Source organism: Ambystoma mexicanum, chromosome 4q (assembly GCF_040938575.1).
Source record: "Ambystoma mexicanum isolate Mex_15411 chromosome 4q, UKY_AmexF1_1, whole genome shotgun sequence".
NCBI lineage: Eukaryota > Metazoa > Chordata > Amphibia > Caudata > Ambystomatidae > Ambystoma > Ambystoma mexicanum.
In genome coordinates, this window is record NC_090928.1 from 231,139,513 (window position 1) to 231,162,917 (window position 23,405).

Consider the following 23,405-nt stretch of genomic DNA (forward strand, 5'->3'; position numbering starts at 1 on the left):
CTAACTTCTTCACCATGGTGGAACTCAAACCTATCAATATTCATTTCAACTTTGATTATTGCATTGTATTAATATATTCCCCAAAGAAAGAGGGAATGGCCACAAAGGTGGTGCTGTCGTGAATGCACAAACTGGGCACTTAGAGGTTCAGTTGATCTGAACAGAACTTGGTTGCAATAAATCATCAGCACACTATAGTATGCATTATCACGATGTGTTTAAGTCTTTAAGGGTAGCCAGGTGGAGGTCCCTCCCACAGTGCAACATCTCAGTGTATGCAGACAAATATTTCACACTTGTCCTGCCTGTTATCACTCTCCTTTTGTTGTCAGCCATCACCTTAGCTAGGTGCTGATTGAGATTTACACAGTGCTAATGGCTAGGGTGTGGATGCCAGCCCTGCATCAAAAATGAACTCTAACAGGTGTGCTGCAAAGCACACACTCGCAGAGAAGTAAGCATAGCAGTGTTTTTTGTTTTTTAAATGATTTCCAACATTGAGCGGCAGGGACTAAGACAAGATTGCAACCTATGTATGTTTATTCTAATATGTACAGCTCCTCCTACAACAGTTTGACGCGCCCATAATTGCCAGAGAAGATATTTCCAACAAAAGCCTTAATACACCAAAACACATGTATTGTGCTTTGGTTCAACATAATTTTTATTACTATTACTTTATGGTTACATCTGGAGACGTGGCCTACCTGTCACCTGCTTTCGTTTTTTAGAGAATCCTAGAAGTGGTGGGATAATATTAGCACACAGCAGCACAGCAGCAGGTGGCTACAGTTTCACATCACGTTCCACATAATTACACTTTTAGACATGGGTAGATGCAGAGATTGGTCCAAATTATCACTGTGCTGATAAGGTACTTTAGTCAGGATTTAAATCAAACTGTCTGCGTGCTAAACCCAGTAATGTGGACACAAGGCCACACATCCCAATTCATTGTCACTGGGACTTTGCTGCAGAAACCAGAAGTGCTATACAAATAATAACCTACAACATATGAGGAACCCTCACCCAGCGAGGCTGCCCCGCCCTGCGAGGTCTGGGGCAGTTTGCCCCTCTGACAGGCCCCCTCCCTTATGACAGTCCAGCATGGATGATGAATGTTCTTCCCTTCCCCAATTTTATGACCATTCATTTTCCTCGCCTTAAGTCTCGTGGAGGAGCAACTCGAGGAAGAGTTCCTCAGGCTCCTGGCTGGCTGTCGTCCTGTGGCAGGCAGGCTGTAGGCAGAAAAGTGAAAGTGTTGATCGTGGGGGACAGACAAACAGTAACAGTGGTGGCGACCAGCCACACCATGCACTGAGGGAGGGCAGAGGCAGAGCAGCCACCTCAGGCAAGCTGCTGCAGTGTGCCATCTGCAGAGTAGGAGGGGAAGCATCCGATCCAAGGCAGGCAGGAATCCGTGTAGAAGCCATGCCTTGTGTCCTCTCAAAGCGTTGGCCCTTGTGATGCTTGGCTCTGAGGCTCGAGCGAGTGCACTCACTCACTGACGCACCCACGGCCACACTCGGCAGTCAGGGAAGGCAGAGAGAACAATGACAAATGATTGACTCAGTGCAAGGAGGGATGCAGCCATCAGACAACAAAAGCTCCTCCATGTCAAACATCATTACTGTTTTTTTGTTTGGGCTATTAACGCCACCTATAAGCCAAAACTATAATAGTAGAGTACAGATAGGGAGAAATGGCATAGGAGGGACACAAAGCTTGTCGGTGTGGTTTGGTTATTTGCTTGTGGTCTCCTGCAGAAGGGATGTGACCTAGCAGTTCGGGCTGGACTGCCCCTTTTGGGGTAGGACCAAGTCTGATTTGCATATGGTTTTTCCCCTTCTGTAATGGCTTGGCAGACTGAAAAATGATGGTCTGGAGGGTTGCCCAGAGCTTTGCCCATGGGTATGATTAATTCAAAACCTTCCAGCCATCACCTTTCTGTTTTGCCTTGGTTATTTGCCTACCAATTGACTGCCCATTGTCACTTCCACCCAGTTACTGCCTCTCCGTCCAAAACACCTCCTCATGGGAACTCTTAGCTCGCTTTAATCACGCCTTACCATCAAACTATGCACCCAAAGCACTGTCATGATGCATACCCCCGGGCACCCAGACCACGTCCATCAGCCCCCGGGAGCAGGCATCATGTCGCCTTGAGAAAACCCAGCAACCCCTGCTAGGGGCTGTCTGGGTTCAGTCCTGGCGCCTATGGCACCAGGCTCATATGGGACATCAGTCCTGGCGCCATAGGCGCCAGTCTCATAGGTGCACACTTACCTGATGCAGACCATGCTGCAAGAAGATCCAAGCCCATGTGAGGCCTGGAAGGGACTACTTTACCTTAGGGACTATTTTGTTACTCAGGTGTGGTCAGGGAGGAATACCTACCTGGGACTACTTTGGTGGCTATTTAAACCACACCCGAAGAGCAGCACACGCTTTGCATTATTCTGCATCCAGCAGCGTAACGCTCACCGTGTCAGCAGCAGCATCCAGCCTTCTGCCACGCCCGCCTCGAACCTGGAGCACCTAGAAAGAAGGAAAGAAGCAAAGGTTAGAACAAGAGTATTACCTGATCTCTTACCTGATTCCGGATTCAACGCATCTTCAAACCAGAGGAAAGACTGTTTTAAACGCGTCGCATCGCCAGCAGCAGAGCTGCGCCATACTCACCGTTCCACGCAGCATCGCTTCGATCCGGTGCGGTCTCCATCTTTACATCGCCGAATCCCGGCACCTAAGGGGGACAAGAAACAACAAGGTGAGCAGAGAGAACAGACAGAGACAATCTCTTTAGCCGCCATACGCTTACCTCATTTTACCGCCGGAGGTATAATTCATCAGCACGCCACATCTTCTTATGCCGCAACTGTAAGATAAGGAGAAAGCAGCAAGTTTAACCCTTGGCATTATTTGCCAGACAGTGTTGGGTAACACAGACTTTTACAGGAGCGCTTTCAGCTGTCAATCTTCTTATTGGGTCAAAGCTGCAAGATAAAAGAGGAATTGGACAGGAGTGAATTCCAGACATTTTGAACTCTTACGAACTATATACTTACGGCTCTTCGCCAGGACCTTTTGGAGTCAGGATTCGTCTACAACTCTTCCAATATCTTCAGGCCAGTGAAGTAACTGGTCATCAACGCGCCCATGCGTGCTTCGCAGAATGGAGGGCTCATCCTTCAAGAATATAAGGTGAGATTGCGGAGAGGGCGCTTCAGAGGCGATTAGTGGGGAGGACAGTGGGGGTGCTATCACTTCAATCCACAAGTGGCTAAATCCATCTCTCCACTTGTAGGAGAATATTTCTACGGGCCAAGCAGACAAGATTAGGAGGGCAGATCCAGTCAGTCATAGCTGCACTACGCATCACGTGGGTGGAGGCCGCAGCAGTCCGGGTCCGACCGACGCCCCTGTGGGAGCCCGGTGAGCGTAACAAGCACCTACCAGTGTTTTCTCAAAGCAGTCTTCTTTAATGGAGTAATAAACACGCTACTGGTGTGATACATTTCTCAACCAGGTCTTCCTTCAGTCACTCAATTTATAAGCACTATGCCGGTCCTTCATTGAAGGCCTGTCAAAAACAAGCATTGGAAAAGCCAACAGTTTTGTCCTGTGTATAAGTATTGAGCATTTACAGGCGCTGCTATTGGACGCCCAGGTACTCGCACCATTTTGCACCCATTACCATCAAAAGCCAGGTAATACCACTCCGGCAGTGCCTGGCAAGTGCCTTTCCTATGCCTACACAAAAGCAGAAACTGATGCCATTACAAACACTTGTTTGTATATCTTCTTAGTTCCTGGCTGTGCCTGCTCTGCCAGCAGCAGTGAGCAGCACATGTCCAATCAGCAAACTGATTGGGGGCTGTGCATTCCGGGGGCAGCAATGAGTCATCTCATTAGTTTGGGCTATTAGGTGGCAGAGACTTCTATAAGCCAAAAATATGGCATTACAGCCAGATAGCGAAAAATGGCATTTGAAGAGGGACAAAGCTTAAAGGTGGTGTTTGGATATTTGCCCACCCACTGACTGCCCATGTCTGTGCTAATCGCTATGGCCATTCCCTCCCAGTTCCTGCCCCTCCCCACCCTAAACCCTTCCCTCAAGGGAACTCTTTCCGCACACTTAAATCAAGCCTTACCATCAAACCTCGCTCTCAAAGTACCTGCCAGTGTTTTTTCAAAACAGTCTTCTGAAAGTTAATGACTTAATTTCAGTTGTAAACTAGCTACAGGTGTAATAAAAATGTCATCCAGGTCTGCCTTCAGCCACTCCATTTATAGGCACTACGCATGTTCTTCATTGAAGTTCTGTTAAAACAAAGCATTGGCAAAGCCAACAGCTTTGACTTGTGTATAAGTATTAGGCATTTCCCAGGTGCTGCTATTAGATGCGAAGGTACTCGCACCATTTTACACCTGCTACCATCAATGGCCAGTTAATAGCACTATGCAGTGCCTGGAATGTGCCTTTCCCATGCCTACACAAAAGCCAAAACTGTTAGCATTGCCAATGCTTGTTTTTTGTGTGTGTCAAATGTGTGTCCAGGCATGCACATAGAAAGCATATGTTCTTTTCAGTGTCTAAATGATGTCAATGAGAGAAAGAAAAACACACTTTTTTCTGGCCTCATGATTTGGCTACACACACCAAGTTCTGATACCTCTGATTCTGCGAAAGCAGTTCCACCTTCCCCCAACGTTGGGCAGCAGGTGGAAAACGTCTCTGACTCCAGGGACTACCTCGGAGGACTCCTAGGACACAAGGCAGGCGGCTAACAGCGATGGCTACATGAAGAAAATGGTGGAATGCGACCCTTGTGGAGAAAACAAAGAAACTGGTCCTTCGTGATGGAAAGCTACAACTTCAAGTAAATACTTCTCGTTCCATAACCTGAAATGTATGAAGTCCCAAGTCTTAATTCGGGGCAGAGAGCCTTTAAGCCGAGTAGCCAAGGACAAGGTCTGGCAATCCAACACAATGATTCCACTCTGTTCCAAGTGCTTCCAGCGGCTGGATCTTTGAGCAGAGGTCGGGACTGGTTGTTCCCACCGGTCCAAGGCGGTCTTCAAGAAAAGGGGAGAGAGACATGGGCTTTGATGGGCAAGTGAAGAAAGGGATGCTGGCGATCTTCCAACAATGAGTTCCTAGCCTTCAGCGGGTTGCTATCCTTTGTAGGGGTTGTGACTCCAATGATGTTCTGCCGATGGCTGCAGGAGTCTCAATTTTACCCTGAATCTGGGCTGTTGTTGCTCCAGCCCACCAATGGCAAGGCTTTGCAACATTCAATACTGGACAGCCTCTGGCCATTGCATCTGCCCAGCAACAGCCACTTTGGCACAAACGTGGACTGGGTCAAGACAGACGCAGCCCCCACATCCAGAAACACCCAGGCCGCCACGTTGCTTGCGAAAGATGGAGTTTTCCCTGGGAAAAGGCTTACCACAAATGGAAAATACAGTCACTCCATGTCAGGAAGAAGGTCAAACTACAAGATTGGATATGTGAACATCTTGTGGCATGGCCATTTTAGACCATATGGTATATGGTGCACAAGACTATACAAAAGAAAAGCCTACAAAAGTATCACCTGCCAATATCCCTTCCTGGACACATCATGCAAGTAACCACACAGTTACAAAAAAAGTTACACTGAAACAAAGTGTCTCTACCACACTTTACAAACGCTCTCCTGCACGGATAGCCATTGGGACTGGTCAGTGCCCTCAAAACAGAAGAGCATAGCATGGAAAGTTGAGTAAAAATGATTGACATCCTTTCAAAAGTCAACCTTCAAAAGCGGGGAAAGGTTCACAACAATAGCAGAAGTTAGGGTGTCCTATTGAGGTCTACAGAAAGAAAGTAGCAAACAGAAAAATATTTCCTAACACTATGCAAATCAACATACGCACATAAATCTACAGCATGTTCTTCAGTGCTTACCACACATGGCCATTTGTTTTGAGAATAGTATAAACACCAAAGAAGGCTTGTATGTTTTGTTTCAAATACTAGAATTTTGAGCGCTTGCTCCTTCAGTATATTTTCCTTGTACTGTGTGCTGATTTCTAGACAATTCACCTCAATGATTATTACTTTAAAGAATTTCATCCATTCACTTCCGTTTTTTTTTTTTTTAAATGCTAAAATAAATAAGAAAGAAAGTTAACACTACAGACAAACTGCTTTCAGTGTTGGTTCCAATGTCTCGCCTTTGCTTGCACAAAGAGCTACATCAAAATACTGCATACAGTACTTAGACAATGTCATTCTCATTCGGGCACACTGGTAGCCAGCTTCCCTACTCACCTCCGAGCATGGCATCCTTCCTGAAAAGTTAGCAGCAGTGTAGCCAAATGTGACATTTGCAATCAGTTTGAGACCCAGCTGACGGGCATCAAGCATTCGTGTGATTCCTTTGTCCTGCTTGTAGCTTTTCATGGACTGTTTCACCATGATTCGGGTCTTCAAAATGTCCTCGAGCATCCTTGGAAGCACACCCTTTCTAACAGAAGGCTGCATACACAAGAGGAAAAGATGATCAGTACCAAGATCTCAAGCTGCCAGATACAAATGTAGTGGGGCACATGTCAGCAAATGTACGTGCAATATAAATGCAACGAACATGGAAATGAAAAACCCACATATTCAATGTCTACCATGGCAGTAGGAGAGATGGGAAAACTTCAAGATTAAACTCGCCGTTTAAGGAAAATGCATTTACCTTGACAAATGCGACTCCACCAGGCGATATTGTAATATCATGTCGGATCTGATGTAGTAAATCGGGAGGGACCCGCAGCGACGAACAGCCAAACTTAAACTCATCGTACCTGGGGAAACAACATTAGATAAGACACTGTGGTTACACAAAATGCCTATAATCTGGAAGGGAAAGCTACAGAAACAAAATGTGTCATAGCTTTCATGCATAAAGACAGCCTGTAAAGGCAAAACCCAGACTAACCCAAGCATAATACAACAGTAAAAGGAATGCAGAAATCACAGGGTCTTTTAACAGAAGAGTCATTGGGTGACTTGAAATAAAAGAGGATACGAGTGGGGAAAGAAAGTGATGGGGGATCGCCCAACTTGGAAACGTAAACATAGGTAGTGTTGGGGGTGTGTCCATACCCCCGGCGATTCCCGTAAGCTCCCAGCACACAAAGGACACACACGGACACACACACGGACACACACACACACGGACACACACACACACACACACACACACACCACACCCCCCCATCCTCCCCTTCTGGCTCGGGCTTCCCGGTCGCACTGCCACAGCCGGGAACGCCCCATTTATTTATACTGCACGCGGCGGCATGCATCATAACGCCGCCGCATGCGCGTCCCGTCATCTGGCAGCGCCCCACTCCTCCTATTTCGGGAGGACAAACAAAGCATTTAAGCACTACACACTGCAAATCAAAACAACGATACAACTTCAACACCCAACTTCAAAACACCCCTTTATTCGCATCCATCCGGGTCTCCTTACTTAATCGTCATCAGGCTCGGGCCGACCAAATAAGTGTCCCAACACGTAGTCGCTGAGATGAGCGGGTTTCCCTCGCCCAGCCCTCTGGGGGTACCTCCTGCTCACCTCCGGCACGGGTGATCTGTCCATGGCCGTTCCCCGGGCCGGGGACTCAGGCAGGCAAGGTGCATCTCCTCCGTCCTCAGGGACCACCAGTAAGTCCGGATCGAGGGGCGGGTCAGTCCTTGGGTCCCCTAGCTTCTTGAAGAAGCTCACATTGCGTGTTACTGCGGATCTTCCATCAGAGGCAGTCACCATAGATCCCTTGACTGCAATGACGTCCAGCGGCTCCGGCTCATATGGAAGGGACAGCTTTCCATGGGGGTGTCTATTTCGAATGAGGACCTCATCGCCCGGCTCCAGCCGCTGTGATCGAAGCCCTCGCCGGATGTTTTCCTGCTCGATCCTCGCTCGCCGGCTTGAATCGACCTGCTGGTTGTCGATCACCCCCGGTTCTTTCTCACCCACCTCTGGTAACAGTTCACGAGGGCACCGCTTGAATAACGCCTCAGCCGGCGCCACCCCGGTGGAGGCATGTGGAGTTGTGCGGTATACTCTCAGGAACTGATGGAGTCCTCTGGAGGGACTGTCACTGGCCTTGGGCGATTCTAAAGGTCTTGTTTAGAGTCCTCATCAGCCGCTCGGCTTCTCCATTGGCCCTTGGCCAGAGGGGTGTGATCTTCCGGTGGATTACCCCGCAGCTCTGTATCAGCTCGGAGAACCGCTCGCTCTGGAACGGTGCCCCGTTGTCCGAGCACAGTGTGTGGGGGAATCCATGGGCCGCAAACACCTTTTCACGGCCACCATGACGTGTTCAAACGCCACAGACTCCACAAACTCCACTTCCGGGTATCGAGAGTATACGTCGACCAGCACCAGGAAGTGGGGGCCCATCGTGGTGGAGCCAAAGTCTGCATGAACGACTTCCCATGGTCGCATCCCTCGAGGCATCGCTTCGATGACTGGCTCATGCTGCAGAGGAGACGCCGCCTGACACCAGACACAGGCCACCACACAGTCGTCCACTTTCCGTTCCAGTTCCGGGAACCATACTTTCAGTCTGAGGCGGGCATTGGTCTTGGCGGCACCCTGGTGGCCACGGTGGGCAAGAATAATCACATCCTTCACGTTGGCTTGAGGCACAACAATGCAGTCTCCTCTGAGCAGAAGGCTGAAGGCTGAAAAGGATAGCTCCTCCCGGACCTTCCATAGCTGCTCAAGACCGGTTCTGGCCTCCTGTGTGCGACCCGCCAGAGCCTCCAGCACCGACTTCCAGGAGCCCTGCTGCATGGAGTGCCTCAGGATTCCGAAACACTCGCAGCTACCTCCCGGCCACAGAAGAGCCTCAAAGCTGTCACCAGAACTGACCGCCCCACAGCGAGCACAACTACCGCCAACACAAAAATCCAGACAATCAACGACACACTACTCCTTACACTCACTCCTGCTACAGGTGAACCTCAAGGCTGCCACCCTTGACAACTGACTGCCACACAACAGGCACAGTGGGGAACCTACCACATCAGGCCAGAAACCAAAATAACTTTCCAATAACCAAGCTCAGAAGACTGGTGGCTACCAACAGACGCTGGACGCACACAAACACAGATAGCGTCTTTTGGGCTGGGAGCAGAGGCGAGGTGTTTTTGGAGGAAGTGGGTGAGCTCCAGGGCAGGGGAGATCCTTGAGCCCAGAAAAGGGGGGTGCTCCAATGAGGGGGAGAGGAGGCCCCTGAACTCCAGAAAAGAGGTGTGAACCAGTGAGTGGCACATGAGCATTCTGAACCTCAAAAGAGGGGTCTGCTCCAGTGAGAGGGAGACTAATACCACTGAAAGCTAAAAAGGGTTGTGCTCTAGTGAAGGGGAGAAGAGCCCCTCCAAACCCTGGACAAGGGGTTGCTCCTGTGAAGAATAAGTGAGCCACTAAGGCCACAGAGGAGGGTGGGCTGTAGTGAAGGGGAGGAGAGCCCCTTGTTAGGAAAGGTTTTCTTTCGGCTGCTTTTCTCCCATAGATTTCTGTGCAACACCCTTTCATTTTGCTCGTTTTAACCGGGCCCTGACATTTTGGGGGGAAGTAAAGCCCTCTACTTTACTTTCCTTGCTCGTTTGCTCATTCTTATGGGGAAACTAGCGAGTCCCTAAGACTATCAGTACTGAAAGACTGTCTCATGAATTTCTTGCATTATTACAATTGCACACATTGCCTTACAGTGAAGTGCTGTTAGGATACTTTGTATCCTCATCATTTTATAGAATGGCGTTTTGGTTACTTTGACAATGTGCTTAAGACAAGCTTGTGGCAGCAGCGATATTTGTACCTTTTTTGGAACATTTTACTGATGCACTTCTGGCTATTAAAGGTGATTAGCACCCTAAATTGGCCATGCCACAATATTTTTTGCTTCTTCTTTTGCCTCCCATTCTCTGGCCAGCAAATGCTTAATGTGGAGTGCCCTTTCCTGGGGAAAGGGGTGTGAGTGTCTCTGGTACTGCCTAGTCCCCATCCCTAGTGTCTGAATGTCTGATGCAGTCAGATGTGGCCGGCAGGCTCTCCATGATTGGATAGCCAATGACTCTTTGAATGGGGCTGATCCTTAAAATTGGTGGTGTTTGCATGCTCCCAGTCCAAATTTTAGATGAAATTTGGGCTGGGATTTCCTGTAGCTATTCGACATATCATTGTTGGAGCCAAAACCACTACGAAGTGCAGCCTGATGACCCGAGGAAGACACCTTAATCTGACCACCAATGACTTAAGTGATGTCCCAGTGAAGCCCTGCTCCTCTCTCCATATAGCAAGAAGAAGACCCTTGTCAGTGCTTCGACCGCTGGAACAACCAGTCTCAACACCGGCTCAAGGATCTGAACCTTCAGAAGTGTCCCTGGACCAACCAGTGGGCTAACCAGTTCTCTCCTGAGTTACCTCACTGCATACGTCGCCATTCCAAGTACATCCTTGGAACTTAAAGGATCTTTAACTTGTTTAACAAGATATCTGCTCCTGCATTTCTAGCACTCTTGCATGAAGGGAAGTTGTGCTGGGCCTGACCCGTTCGTCCATTGAAGATCGGCTGTCGTGGTTTAACCGTGGGGACTCCTGTTGCCACTCCTTCCATTCCGGGAGGTGCCTGATGTAGTCTACCCCGCAGAAGTCTTCATCTATTCTCGTTTGGGTGTTCTACTGGAAGCTGTCTGGAACAGATTCCTAAATGCTGTCACCGACCAAAACTAAATCCTGTGCCAGAAAGTGACCTCTGCACTCGTGACCCTTGGGCCTTCAATGGGTCTAAGCACAGAAGACTGTGTCCCCAACGAATTTCGGAACACCAGCATTGGTCTCTGGAAAAAGAGAGTCAGGGGAGATAGGGGCATAGGCCCGCTCCCTCGGATCAGATTCCGTTGGCAACCCTTAAAGTAATTATGCCTGGCATGATCTCTTGGGTCACGGAAGCTGTGAATATTGCCTGTCAGACAGGTTATAATCCAACTAAACGGAAACAGGCGACTGTTATCCTTCTCCTGAAGAAACCATCACTGGATGCATAAGTGTTGACGAACTTTCGCCCTATCTCGCTTCTCCCTTTTTTCATGAATTTGTTCGAATCCCTAGTGTCCCCTCTTCTGTCTTCCTTTCTGGAAACCTCTCTATTCTTCGACTCCTTTTAGTTTGGGTTTCGACCAGGGCAAGGCACAGAGAGTGTCCTGGTGTCAGTGGGCGATGATTTAACCATGCTAGTTGGCCAGGGTGGAGTGGGGCCCCTGATTTCGACCACTCCATCCTGCTGCCCCGGATTGCAGCGGCAGGCCTCGCTGGGCACGTCCTGGCCTGGTTCACCTAATTCCTAACTGATAGGAGCCAGTCACTGTTACAGTCACCCTTTCTATCGTCTCCATGTGCACTAACTTGTGGTGGTCCTCAGGGCTTTGCCGTGTCACCCATACCTTTTAACGACTATGTTCAGCCGCTGGTCCGCCTCATCCGCTCCCATGGTTTCCGATGCTACTCCTACACCACCCAAATTCCGGTCCAATTAGACCTGGACCGGGCCTGGGTGTCGTCAGGGTTGTGTGTGCCTGTTGGTGGTTGGGGGCAGGGCGGTAGATGAGTGCCAACTGGCTTACGGTGAATGGAGACAAGACGAAGTCCTGGTGGTGGATTCCCTTTCTGGTCCCACTCTGGACATCTTCATTGTGGCCCTCCACGCGCAGTGATCTTCCTACTCCTGTGACGGTTGTCAGGAATTTGGGGGTTCTTCCGTCATCTTCTCTTTCTATGACCCTGCAAGTGAGTGCAGTGTGCAAAACGGTTCACTTTTCTTTTTAGAGTGCTCCGAAAAGTACTCCCCCCCCCCCCCTCCCTCCCTCCGTCCGTAGTCATTTGCAACCATTGGTAGGGGCATCCCTTATTACCAGTCGCATTGACTAGTGCAACGCTTTCTACCTAGCGCAACCTGTCGGCACCATCCATCGCCTGCAGCTGTTGCAAAATCTTGCAGCTCGGGTGGCCACTAATTCTCCTTACGGAGCACACATCAGTCCTGTGCTTCGTGCTCTGCATTGGTTTCCTGTGTGCCCAGAGAATTAAGTTCAAGTCCATGCATCTGGTCCACTGGACCTTTTACAGCCATGGGGCGTTGTACCTCAGAGATACATTTTGGCCATACGTTCCAGGACGAATACTTCGCTTTGGTAAGGCTAATCTGGTGGCAATCCCTAAAATTCGATTAACCCGAATTGAAGGACGGGCCTGTTCCTTCACGGCTGCAAACCTGTGGAATGGTCCACCTCCTGACCTTAGAAGGACTGAGAATCAATTTCAATACAGGTAGGGCCTGAAAAAAACTCCTTTTTGAGCAGCTACTGAGGGAATATTCGCACCAAGATGCCTTTGGGTGAATGTGCACGTTATAAACGGAAATAAGTTAACAAAGGGAGCGGGGGTGGAGACGTTTATATACCGGTTTCTGTATCCCCTCTCCGTCCTCCATACAGATGGGTGTAAAGTCCTGTCCCTAAATCACACTTTCCTAACTTTGGTCGGTGGAAGCCTAACCAATGATCCTTTGTAGAACTATCCTAAGAACTGGTATTGAGTCAATTTACTTAACTGAACTTTAGCCAATTTGTTTTACTCTTATGAATCAACCACCAGCATCAATCTCTTAAACCTACTTGTAAAGTATTTACTTTGAAACTGGTGACTTTTGGGCACAAGGCCCCAAACCATCTTATGGTTGGCCTTTATCAAAGTTAAGGAAGCTGTTCTAGGATTATCCTTAAGTGTTCTTTCTAATTGCAATGCAACTGAGTACTTACCTGTGTTTCACAGTGTGACAAATCAAATTCTGGGGCACCAGTGGTCCAGGGATGAATGCGGGTCTCTAAACCATCAATCAGCCCCTCACCTCTCGTACACCAGAAGGGATCCGAACAGATTGGAAACAAGTCAATTATAAACCTCCTTGTCCAATTTTGGTAGCGTGGACGGAACGGCAGGCTTATCTCTGCAAGGTCGTGGATCGTTGGTTAGTTGCAACACAGCGAAAATATCATTATTACCCAATGATAAAAGGGACTGTCCAGTCAAGGTTGTATAAAAATATCTACGTTATTATTATTATTACAACAGACAGTTCTAAAACACTACAAAATACAACCCAACTTGTAAATGAACAGAGGACAGACAGTTTTTCAAAGGGAAGGGAAGCACTCTGGATACTGACAGGGGGGTAAGTCTGTAAATGTTAGGAAAGGCTTCTCTTTACTGCACCTTTCCTTCCATCTTTATGGAACCTCCAAACTTGTTGCTTTTATTTTTTAATCCGACTTGTACTTTTTACAGTGCAGTGAAGCCTTAAGCTTCACTGCACTGGCATTTGCTCATATGTTATGTCGAAACTGACATGTCCTTCAGGCTGTCTGTACTGGGAAACCTTGTTTCCCTTAGTCGTGTTACAGTGTTACTACTCTGTTACTTGGTATCACTTGTGGTAACTTTTTATCATTGTACAATGCAGCTTACACTGTAGTGAGTGCAATGGGGTACATTTTCGTTTTGCCCTAGACCAACACTCATAGGATTTTCGGTTACTCTAGGTGTGCTAAAAAGATAAGCTGTGGCAGCAGTGACTTTTCCCCCACTTGTATGGACTTTTCGCTTTAGCTTTACCGCTTTTGGCTACTAACTGTGGCTACTGGTGAAACATGGCCGTGCCACGAGATTTTTCGCTTGTCAATTTGCCATCTTGTTCTTTAGTCTTCTTCCTGGCCTGAGAGGCAAGAAAAACCCTTATAAGGATTTACAGTGCCCAGAGCAGAAGCTTCTGGGGGACTATTGGAGGTCTCTGTGTGTTTGCTTGCAGGATGCAGGCTGGGACGGTATGGCCCCAATCCACAAACTGGTGTGTGTGTGTGTGTGTGTCTGTCTGTCTGTCTGTCTGTCTGTCTGTCTGTCTGTCTGTCTGTCTGTCTGTCTGTCTGTGTGTGCGTCAGTCTGCATGTGTCTGTCCGTGTGTGTGTCCGTCTGTGTGTGTGTGCCCATCCGTGCATGTGCGTGCGTGCGTCCGTGTGTCCATCCCGTCATTGGCTAGTGAGGGCAGCTGCTTTTACATGGCTTTTAGGATAAGAAGAGGACCCCCCCCTCCTTGCACCCATTCCTCAGAGATCCTGATGGAGAAACCTGAAAGAGCCAAGAATCCCATCCAGCTGAGAGACCTGCGAAGAAACCAGAGATCTGTCGGAAGAAGGCTTGGTTACCAACTTCTGCTGCTGTCCTGGAGGAGCCCTGTTTTACTGAAGATTTTTAGTAGTCCTGCAAAGGAGCTGCGACCCTTGGAGTGGAGGGAACATCCATTCCCGACATCTGCTTCGTACTGTGAGAAGCCTGAAGGTGTCGCATCCGCTAGTCCCCGGGGATCTGTCATCCAGGTGGCCAGGACACGGACATCGCTACTGGATCCAATTCCTGGAGGTGGACCAGTGAGGGAGGATCACCTGGATGGGGGTCCATGGGGAGTGGAAGTGGGACGCTGACGGGTGAGACACAGGACCCCATCCTTATAACACGTTTCCCCATCCTACTCCATAGGATGCTAAGAAACTATGCCCTCACCCCCTTTTCCGACACAAACACTTTCTTAGACCACGAAAGACAATGGACTAACACCAAAGCTGTTTACCCAACATGTCCCAACACAAGGGTCAGGCAGAGTCAGGCAATTCCCCACAAGGATAAAAGGTGGAGCACGATAGCACACCTTGAGCAAGGTAGACTGCATGACGAGAGACTATTCCAGGACGGCAGTTAAAAAGGAGGAGAAAGGCGGCAATAACCAAAAGGACTGTTAAGCGGAATCCTGTGTAGTGCCCTTAGCGACCAATACACACAATTAAGACTACAAGTGGTAATACAAGTTCACCTTTGGTACAAGCCTGTACTACACTGTTAAAGTCGTAGCAGTAGTGGAGCAGCCAGACTTATCTCAAGAGCAAATGAGCAGTAGTAGAAATTACACAAAGGACCACAATTACTGTGACTCAAGCAAACACTGACTCAAGGTTTTTGGTTGAAAAGTAAAAGTACATTTATTTCTAGACTATCTGTTTGCAAAACACTTCACTTCTATTTAATTAAAACCACATGTAAAAAACACTACACACAACCAATTCTCTTTGTGCAGAACAACTCAAGGTAAGTACCTTATGATTTGACAGACCGGTGTTACGAAACAAAAGGCGTTACCGGGAATACATATGCGATCACTTTTTGACAATAATGACAGTTCGGTCTTACTAAAGATACGCGTATTCGCAGGAAGAAATGTTACCGGAGTTAAAACACACTTAGCACCTTAGTTAACAAAAGAGAGTTGGGGGCAAAAATCATAGGCAATACTTTTGTCAAGGCAGACAGAATCAGAGAACACTTTCTGAAAAGAAGATAAAAGTCAATAGGCCTGCGCCAGTGTCAAGTGGAACCGGGTTCCTGTTGTCGAGGATCACACAGTCAGAGAGTTCACGATTGAAGATTGCCAGGAGTACTTGGATATTGTCAACAGAAGAAGCAAAAATTATAAGAGGGACGGAAGACAAGGGCAAGCCTTGGATGATGAGAAAAGAGTTCACCCTAGTTGCCCGAAGCTGGACACAGTACCTTATTCTTTGGAGAAGCTGGTGCTACGGCAGTTGTTCCTGGTAGTTGTATTGTATTGTATTGTATTGTATTTTGTTTTTGTATAGCGCTGGTAGCCCGAGGGCATCAGGGCGCTTGTACATAAAACACCGGTACTACAAGACGAACAGAACATATGAGACAGACGATGGGAACAAGTACTAACCAAGATCTCATGTAAAAAGGTGTGTCTTCAACATCTTCCTAAAAGCAAAGTGATTAACTTCGGACCTAAGGATTTCGGGGACGCTGTTCCACAGTTTAGGAGCTAGCACAAGAAAGGATCTGCCCAGCCCTGTTTTGAGCTTGAACCTGGGCACATACAGGAGGCATTTGCCACCCGAGCGTAGGTTTCTGCTGGGGTTGTAGGGCACTATGTGTGTTTTCAAGTAAGCAGGCGCTGTGCCATAAAGGCACTTGTGTACCAGGCAGAGAGTTTTGAACTTGATACGTTCTTCTACTCTAAGCCAGTGCAGAGCACGCCTCTCTTCGGTAACATGGTCTTTCCTTTTCAAATTTTTTACTAATCTAACCGCGTTGTTCTGGATCACTTGACAACTGGATAGATCCCTTGTTGCGTCCCCCAGCAACAGGGCGTTACCATAGTCGAGCCGTGAAAGAATGATGGCTCTGGCTATCGTTGCCCTGTTTACTTCATTAAGTAGTGGTGTGATTGCTTTCATAAGCCTGAGATAGTAAGCTGAGTTTTTTTGGAGAAAGTTAGTCTGGGCGTGAGAGTCAACAACTGAATCGACCATCATACCCAGAGTCTTCACCTTGGGAACCACCTGGATAATGGCGTTTTTTATTTGAAAAGAGCTGTACTCTGCCCCTAGATTTTCCAACTGACGACTGGAGCCAAACAACATCAATTCGGTTTTCGAGTCGTTCAGGCACATCCAATTTGCCTGCATCCAGTCGTCTATTAACTTGTAAACCTTGGAGAGCACTTCACTATCCATGGCATGATCCCTACCCCCCAACTCCAATATGAGTTGGGTGTCATCTGCATAATTGGTAAATGACACTCCGGCTTTCACCAGAAGGCTGCACAAAGTGCGCATATAAATATTGAAAAGCATTGGGGATAAGCTGGCCCCTTGAGGCACTCCGAATATGTCGTCACATGGGATGGAGAAACTGCTACCCCAATGTACTCTTGCTTGACGGTTGGAGAGAAAGGATAGGAGCCAATCGATGGCACTCTCCGAGCAGCCAACATTCTCCCCCGACGCCTTGATGAGAAGGTGGTGATCCACCAAGTCAAACGCTGCACTAAGGTCTAAGAGCATAAGCATCCCCAATTTGTTATCGTCCAGCATAGTCAGCATCTGATTCTGCAAGTCTAGCATAGCGGTTTCAGTGCTGTGGGATGCTCTAAAGCCGGATTGTTGCTGGTGCAGAAGCCCCTGGTTCTCAACAAAGTGTTGGAGTTGCTGTGTGGCTACCTTGTCCAACAATTTGAGAACAAAATTCGAGTTAGTTATGGGACGAAGGTTAGCGGGATCCTTGGGATCTAGTCCCGCTTTTTTAACAAGTGGGGTGATGGTGACTCTCTTCAGGTCTTTAGGCACCGAGCCCTCGTGAAATGAGGCGTTCACTATTCTCCGGAGGATGGGGGCAAATATATCCTTGTGTTTAAGAATGATGCCAGGGGGCAGAATATTTTCTGTGCAAGTAGAGAGTTTCATATTGTTCATCACCTCAAGCATATCTGCTTCGGAAATAGGGTCAAATTTAAAGAGTTGTTCTCCGACAGGTGTGTTTCCTTCGGTGAGGCAGATCTCCTGATTAGAAGTAGTTCTGGCCTTAATAATATTTTGTCTCGCCTTTTCCGTTTTGGCTTGGAATGCGTTAAGCACCATATTACAGTCCTCCTCAGATGGCGTAAACGGGGGAGTTAGAGATGTAGGTTTTTCTATACTCTTCAAAATATTGAAGAGTTTGCTTGTATTGTTATCGGCATGCTCAATTTCCTTGTTGAAGAAATTGGCCTTGGCTGACTTAATTTTCTCTTTATATACCCTATCCTTCCTTTTCCAACTCTCTTTACTATCCGCCGATTTATCTATGATCCATTTTCTTTCCAGATTCCGTTTTTCCTTCTTCAATAGAAGAAGCTCTGATGTGAACCATTTTTGGTTGTTACTAATCCTTCTAGTTAGTTTGGTGGTGAGCGGCACCACGGTTTCAACTAACTCGTGTAAGTGTCTGTTGTATTTGTCAAGCAATTCGGCACATGAATCCTGATCCTGAAAGGAGCACAGAATTTTCTCCAAGCAAGGCTTTAGATGGAGTTCATTTAGATTTTTAAAATTTCTAATTTCTGTCTTAATGTGAGGGTTTTGTTTGTGTGCATAGCATGGCAACTTTAGGTTGGCCGATATCAGATGATGATCACTCCAAATACAGGGAGTGGTACTACAGTTTTGTAAACAAATGTTGTGACCACACAGCCAGTCCAACTGGTTGCCCAGACTCACGGTTCTTGCAGCTTCAGTCGTGGAGACAAGAAGGACGACGTCTGGAGTGATCTGCACTTGCCAGGGATGAAGCCAGCAGCAGCAACGGTGAACTGCACTTGCCAGGGATGAAGCCAGCAGCAGCAACGGTGAATAAAAGGTGCGCTCCTTTAAAACAGGAGAGGCTCTACAGATGGCTATGCGGACCACTACAGCAGTGTGCAGCGATTTCGACCACGAAGAGCATCCTCTGGCTGTGAAAGATGAGCTGGTTGATCCCACCAAGCTCAAGGGAAGAAGACTGCGGACTGGATCTTCTCTTGTCGTTGAAGGGTAGATACCTCAGGACTGCAGCAGGGCTTGACCGGGACTCGGTAGTTGCAGCAGCCGTCTTCTTCTCCGCTTCTCTTCAGTTCCTTGCAGTTCCAGTGGCGACTCAGACTTCCAGCCCAAGAGTCCTTCCTTTTATGCAAAAATCCCCCATTCACACAGCCTGGCTGTCAATCACAGAGCAGGGCGGTTGTCCGGCCCGGACAACCACCTTAGCCAATCATGCCAAAGTGTGACTTGGGTTTCCAAGGATACCCTGTGCAGCGGGTGACTACACCCCTCCCTCACATACAGCCCACCTAGACACGCAGGCGCCAAGAGGAGGGCTTCTTGGAAGAAGCCCACCAAAAGACGGTGAACAAAAGGAGGCAAACCTGGTTTTCCACGCAAAGTAAAACACAAGACGGACTTTAACAACAAGAAATGGTGAATAAACCCGACCGGAGCCAAAAGAAAGAGTATTTGGTCAAGCGGGTTTATGTTCGAGGCTACTATGATAGTCTGGAACAGTACCACGTTTATATAATATAATCGCGGTAGAAATGTTAGGGTAGATACCACTGTCACCAGCCGAGTCTGAATGTTGAAAGAGCAAAACAAAGCTCAGAAAGGCACAGACAAAACAGGATAGGAGTTAACCCTTTCCAGTACTCCATGTAAGATGGGGTGTACTGGGTCTGTAGTTTTAAATGACTATGTAAAGTAAATGGCAACTTTATCTGTTTTCTGGGGGACAGTAGTCAGCCCCAGAAAATGGAGTCAGTGGGAAATCTCAAAGACAACCCTGTGTCTCTGCACTGAGGGTGCTGTGTAACACACATAAAAAGTGGGGTTCATGGAGTGGTGTCCTCCAGAGCCCACAATTACACAAACAGTAAAAATACACATGGCAAAACACATGTAAGAGTGGGAAAAAGGCTCACACTCTTACCAAGTGGAAAAATAAACTCCAGAAATCCAGCAAAGCTGCAGGGGGACTCACTAGGTGACGGAAACTAGCCATAGAATGAGAATTCTCCCTAACAACGACAAGGAGGGAAGTGCCCTTGCCCTTTTCAACCCAGACCCGCAAAGCATCCGTGAAAGGAATTTTAAGGCCAGGCACAAAAGCTAATGTGGTATAATAAATGCCTGCAGTGCACTGAGCCCTCCTACGCTGATAACCAAGTCAGGGAGAGACACTTGTTACCGTGGTACCGCCCTTGACGCCAGAGACAAGAAATACCAAGAGGTTCATCACAGCCGGTGAGTCGGAGGGAATGTGAATCAAGAACAAAAACTTGTGTGCTACGGAACTGTTGAAACAATCCAGGGAGAGACCAGCTGCAGAATGGTCTGGTGCCACATGGGTGCTCATTCCAAAAACTCTGACCAGTCCCATTTTGTTAAAAGTACAGATCCCTTGAGGCCTGAGGAGAGCCGACGCAAGAGGTGAAAGTGGTCATATAAGGGTCGAGTAAAACCCCTTGTACAATCGAAAGTCTTTGACCCGTAATCAAGAGGAAAGCAAAGGGAAGAAAATCCTGCATTGTGTAAAGCAAAGTGAACTGTGTAACTGGCACGCGTGAACCCGGCTGAGGGATGCCTGCAAGATGGGGTGAAGTAAGTTAACCCTATGAACATTGTGTTGACAAGAGTGAACCCAGCTGAGGGATGTACACAGTGAAAGATTGTTTAAAAATACATTGAGACTTGTGAATACAAATTAAATAATTTTGAGCAAAAGGCCGTAGTGAAAGCGACCAAGGGAGGCCCAGGTAGTAAGAAGGATCGGAGCCCGGTTGAGGGGGATCCAATGGTGAAGAGAAATCGCCCAACGTGAAGATTTAATGAAGATACTTTGTTTGTTCTTTATGGTCCGCTAGGCCTTCTAAGGCAATATACTTTTGCACTAAAAAAGACTTGGCCCCAGAAGATCCTGGTATTGTTGCAAAGAACTATAACCTAATGCTTTTGAGACCCAGGAGTGTGCTGCGCTCAAGAGTCCCGCCTTGTCCAGTGCTAAAAACGTGGAAAAGGGAGAACCCTGACATACCATCCTGACTTATTTGGTGAACAGTTCTTTCTTTTCTTGAGAACATCGTCTCACACTATTTTGTAACTTACAAAACAAAGGGGGGTCTGGGAGTTTCTCTACCAGCACAAACACAGCCCATTGACCTGTTCTTTGGTGGCTGGCCCCTGGGAGAGTCTTAACCAAGTCTTTAGGTCACTGTCCCTTTCACAGAGGAGAAATATCCCTGCATATCAGTCTTTGTCCTGCCATGGGGCAGTCCAGCACCGAAATGGTAGGCAAGTCTTCTCTGAACAAGAGTAACAACAGCAACCCCAAACACATGTTTCAGCCTTGTTGGGCATCATCAGTGAGGTGGAGCTGTGCCTCTCTAACAACAGTGAGCAAGGAGTCCACGTCTGGATTCCCCTGGTAACTGAGTACCGCTGCTATAGGTATTCTTTGGATCGCCCTTCATTTTTTCAGACTTTTACCTCCCTACAGTGGTCATTGAGGGCTGTTGGTATAAGTGGTTCTGAGACTGCCACCTGGCTTTGTGCAGTGACCTAGTGAGGGTGGTCAGGGGATTACCCCGTATACATTCTCTAGGTGCAGCATCCACTATCTTGAGGTGGCCCCCAGCCCTTTCACCACCATACCATTGTTCCCCCAAGGTTAGGCAGGAGATTTCATCACAGTATGTATATCAAACCCATGGATAACAAACATTCCTTGTATAGTATTGCCAATCAAACGAGTGTCAGACGCACTACACACTAAAAAACACAAATAGAAACCTCACCCATCTATGATCTGGATGTCCTGAGTGGATATGGAATTGAAAATAATGAATGAAAAAATGTCCTAACGTTGACAGTTCAAACTAAAATATTAGACTGCCTTAAACAAATGAATAAACATTTCCTTTTCCAAACACTAACATTGTTGCAGGACAGACACTGTATGCTATGATATATATGATATGGCATTTATAACACGCCTATACACAAGTGTTTCAAGGCGCAATGAGGCAAGGGAGGGGAACAAAGGGAGGACAGACAACGATCCTACTAGGCCAGGTGTCATTCAGATTGCGCAAGTGCGTGGGAAGGGGGCAGGGACAGTGCAGTTCATGCGAATAGATAAAACAATTAAGAATAGATAAAACTAGTGAGTAACAGCCAGCAGGTGGCAAGTGCATGGCTAAATTCAGACATCAGGTGTCAAGGGCTGGTAGGGGGACTGTAGGGATACAGAAACAGTCCCCAAGTGTGGGGGTTGCCAGGTGGGCAATGCAGTTGTGTGACGCTGGCTGGGAGGGACATGGGCCCGAGATCAGAAGGTGTCCAGGTAGCCAGTGCAGTTCCGGTTAAAGCCAGGAGGTCAGCAGAGCAGGGGAGGAGAAAAAGCAAAGAGAAAAGTTTTGAGGTGCTTCCAAAACCAGAGATGGTTCTCCTCAAGTTTAAGGGAGGCTGTTCCAGAGGGAGGCACCAGCCGAAGAAAGAGATCTACCACCAACTCATTGCTTGGAGAAGCGACTGACCCTGAGGGAGTTGAGGCGGAGAGCTCGAGAATGAAGATATTTAGGGAGAGAGAGTTGAAGGTATTGAGGCCCCAGACCCAAGAAGGCCTTGTGGACAGGCAGATTTAGAAAGAGATTGTTGCAATAGTCCAGCCTAGAGAGAACCGGAGCTCTGGAGACGGTGAGCTTCTGGGGGAAGGAGAGGAAAGGAAGAATACCTCTGTATCCCGGTCTGCAACGGTTGGCAGAAACCAGGTAACAGATCATATTGCGTCATAACTGGAGTGATAAACAAAGGAGGACGCTCGATAAGAGGACCGCTGAGTTTGGCTCCTCCTGCTTAAGTATACTTTAATTACACAATCAGATGTACAGAACCAACGTTTTGCATCAAGGATGCTCAACACAAATCTGTGCTTGGGCACCAACTGAACATTAAATCTAAATAGGTTTATACAAAATAAACTGTTTAATTTAAAGATACATTAAAAAAGAAAAAGACGACATCTTACTTTCCAACATTCTCCACAAGTCCCAGACAAGTAGAGTAGCAGTAGTTATAAGCTATCACGATTGATGGATACAGAGACTGAAAGTCCAACACAAGAACAGAGTTGCTGTAGAATCGTGACTCTGGCTCCATCACTAAGGGTATACACTGTGGCGCTCTCATTTGAGCTCGCTGCTGAGCGCTTGGAGTCACAGCGATGTAATTCATTGGTTTTGCAATTCGCAGCATCATGGACTCAACTCGGTACTAAAAGCAAAGAAAAACGGAAAAAAAAATTAAGAACACCACTGAAAGACTGAATCACATAAGCACACAAAGGCATCACTTTTGGGTGTACACTCAATTTCAAAGATAGACTCCCAAAGGTACAAGTCACTAATTGTACTTTTAGAGACTGAAACATGTCGTCTTGTGAAGAGGAGATGTGAACTAGCAGCTTGGTCTAGACCGCCTCTTTTGGGGTTAGGCCCAGAATTATTTGCATATGGTCCTTCCCCTTCTCTAATGGCATGGCAAGCAGAAAACTGATTGTGTGGAGGGTTGTCCAGAGCAATGTCAGTGTTTAAGATGTATTTAGATCCATCCATCCTTTAGGCACCTTTAAGGTGGGTTTCAGAATGAACCCTGGGCAAGGTTCTGAGAGGCCACCCTATTAAAGTGAACAGGGAAAAGGCACTCAAGTCTAGCCAGACTATCACAGTATATGACTGAGCAGTAAGGCCTAGTCTCTTGAAGATGTTCGTGAGTGGTGTAAAGGTTCAAAGACACACAGGGCACTTCAATAATTCAAGGCAATGAAATATAACAATACAATATTTAGCAGGCCAGCACACTTTGCAATGTAAATATAAGGTAAGTAATA

The 23,405-nt window shown here is 47.4% G+C and overlaps 1 protein-coding gene across 1 annotated transcript in view; it reads right to left on the reverse strand.

The window, feature by feature from the left end:
* REV3L (REV3 like, DNA directed polymerase zeta catalytic subunit) overlaps nt 1-23,405 on the reverse strand; it is a 1,615,620-nt gene that overhangs the window by 170,447 nt on the left and 1,421,768 nt on the right. The window contains exons 23-25 of the mRNA XM_069607775.1: nt 22,545-22,789; nt 6,738-6,846; nt 6,323-6,529 (exon numbers count right to left, since the gene is read on the reverse strand). Of these exons, the coding sequence (XP_069463876.1) occupies nt 6,323-6,529; nt 6,738-6,846; nt 22,545-22,789 (561 nt within the window). The remainder of the gene's footprint in view (nt 1-6,322; nt 6,530-6,737; nt 6,847-22,544; nt 22,790-23,405) is intronic.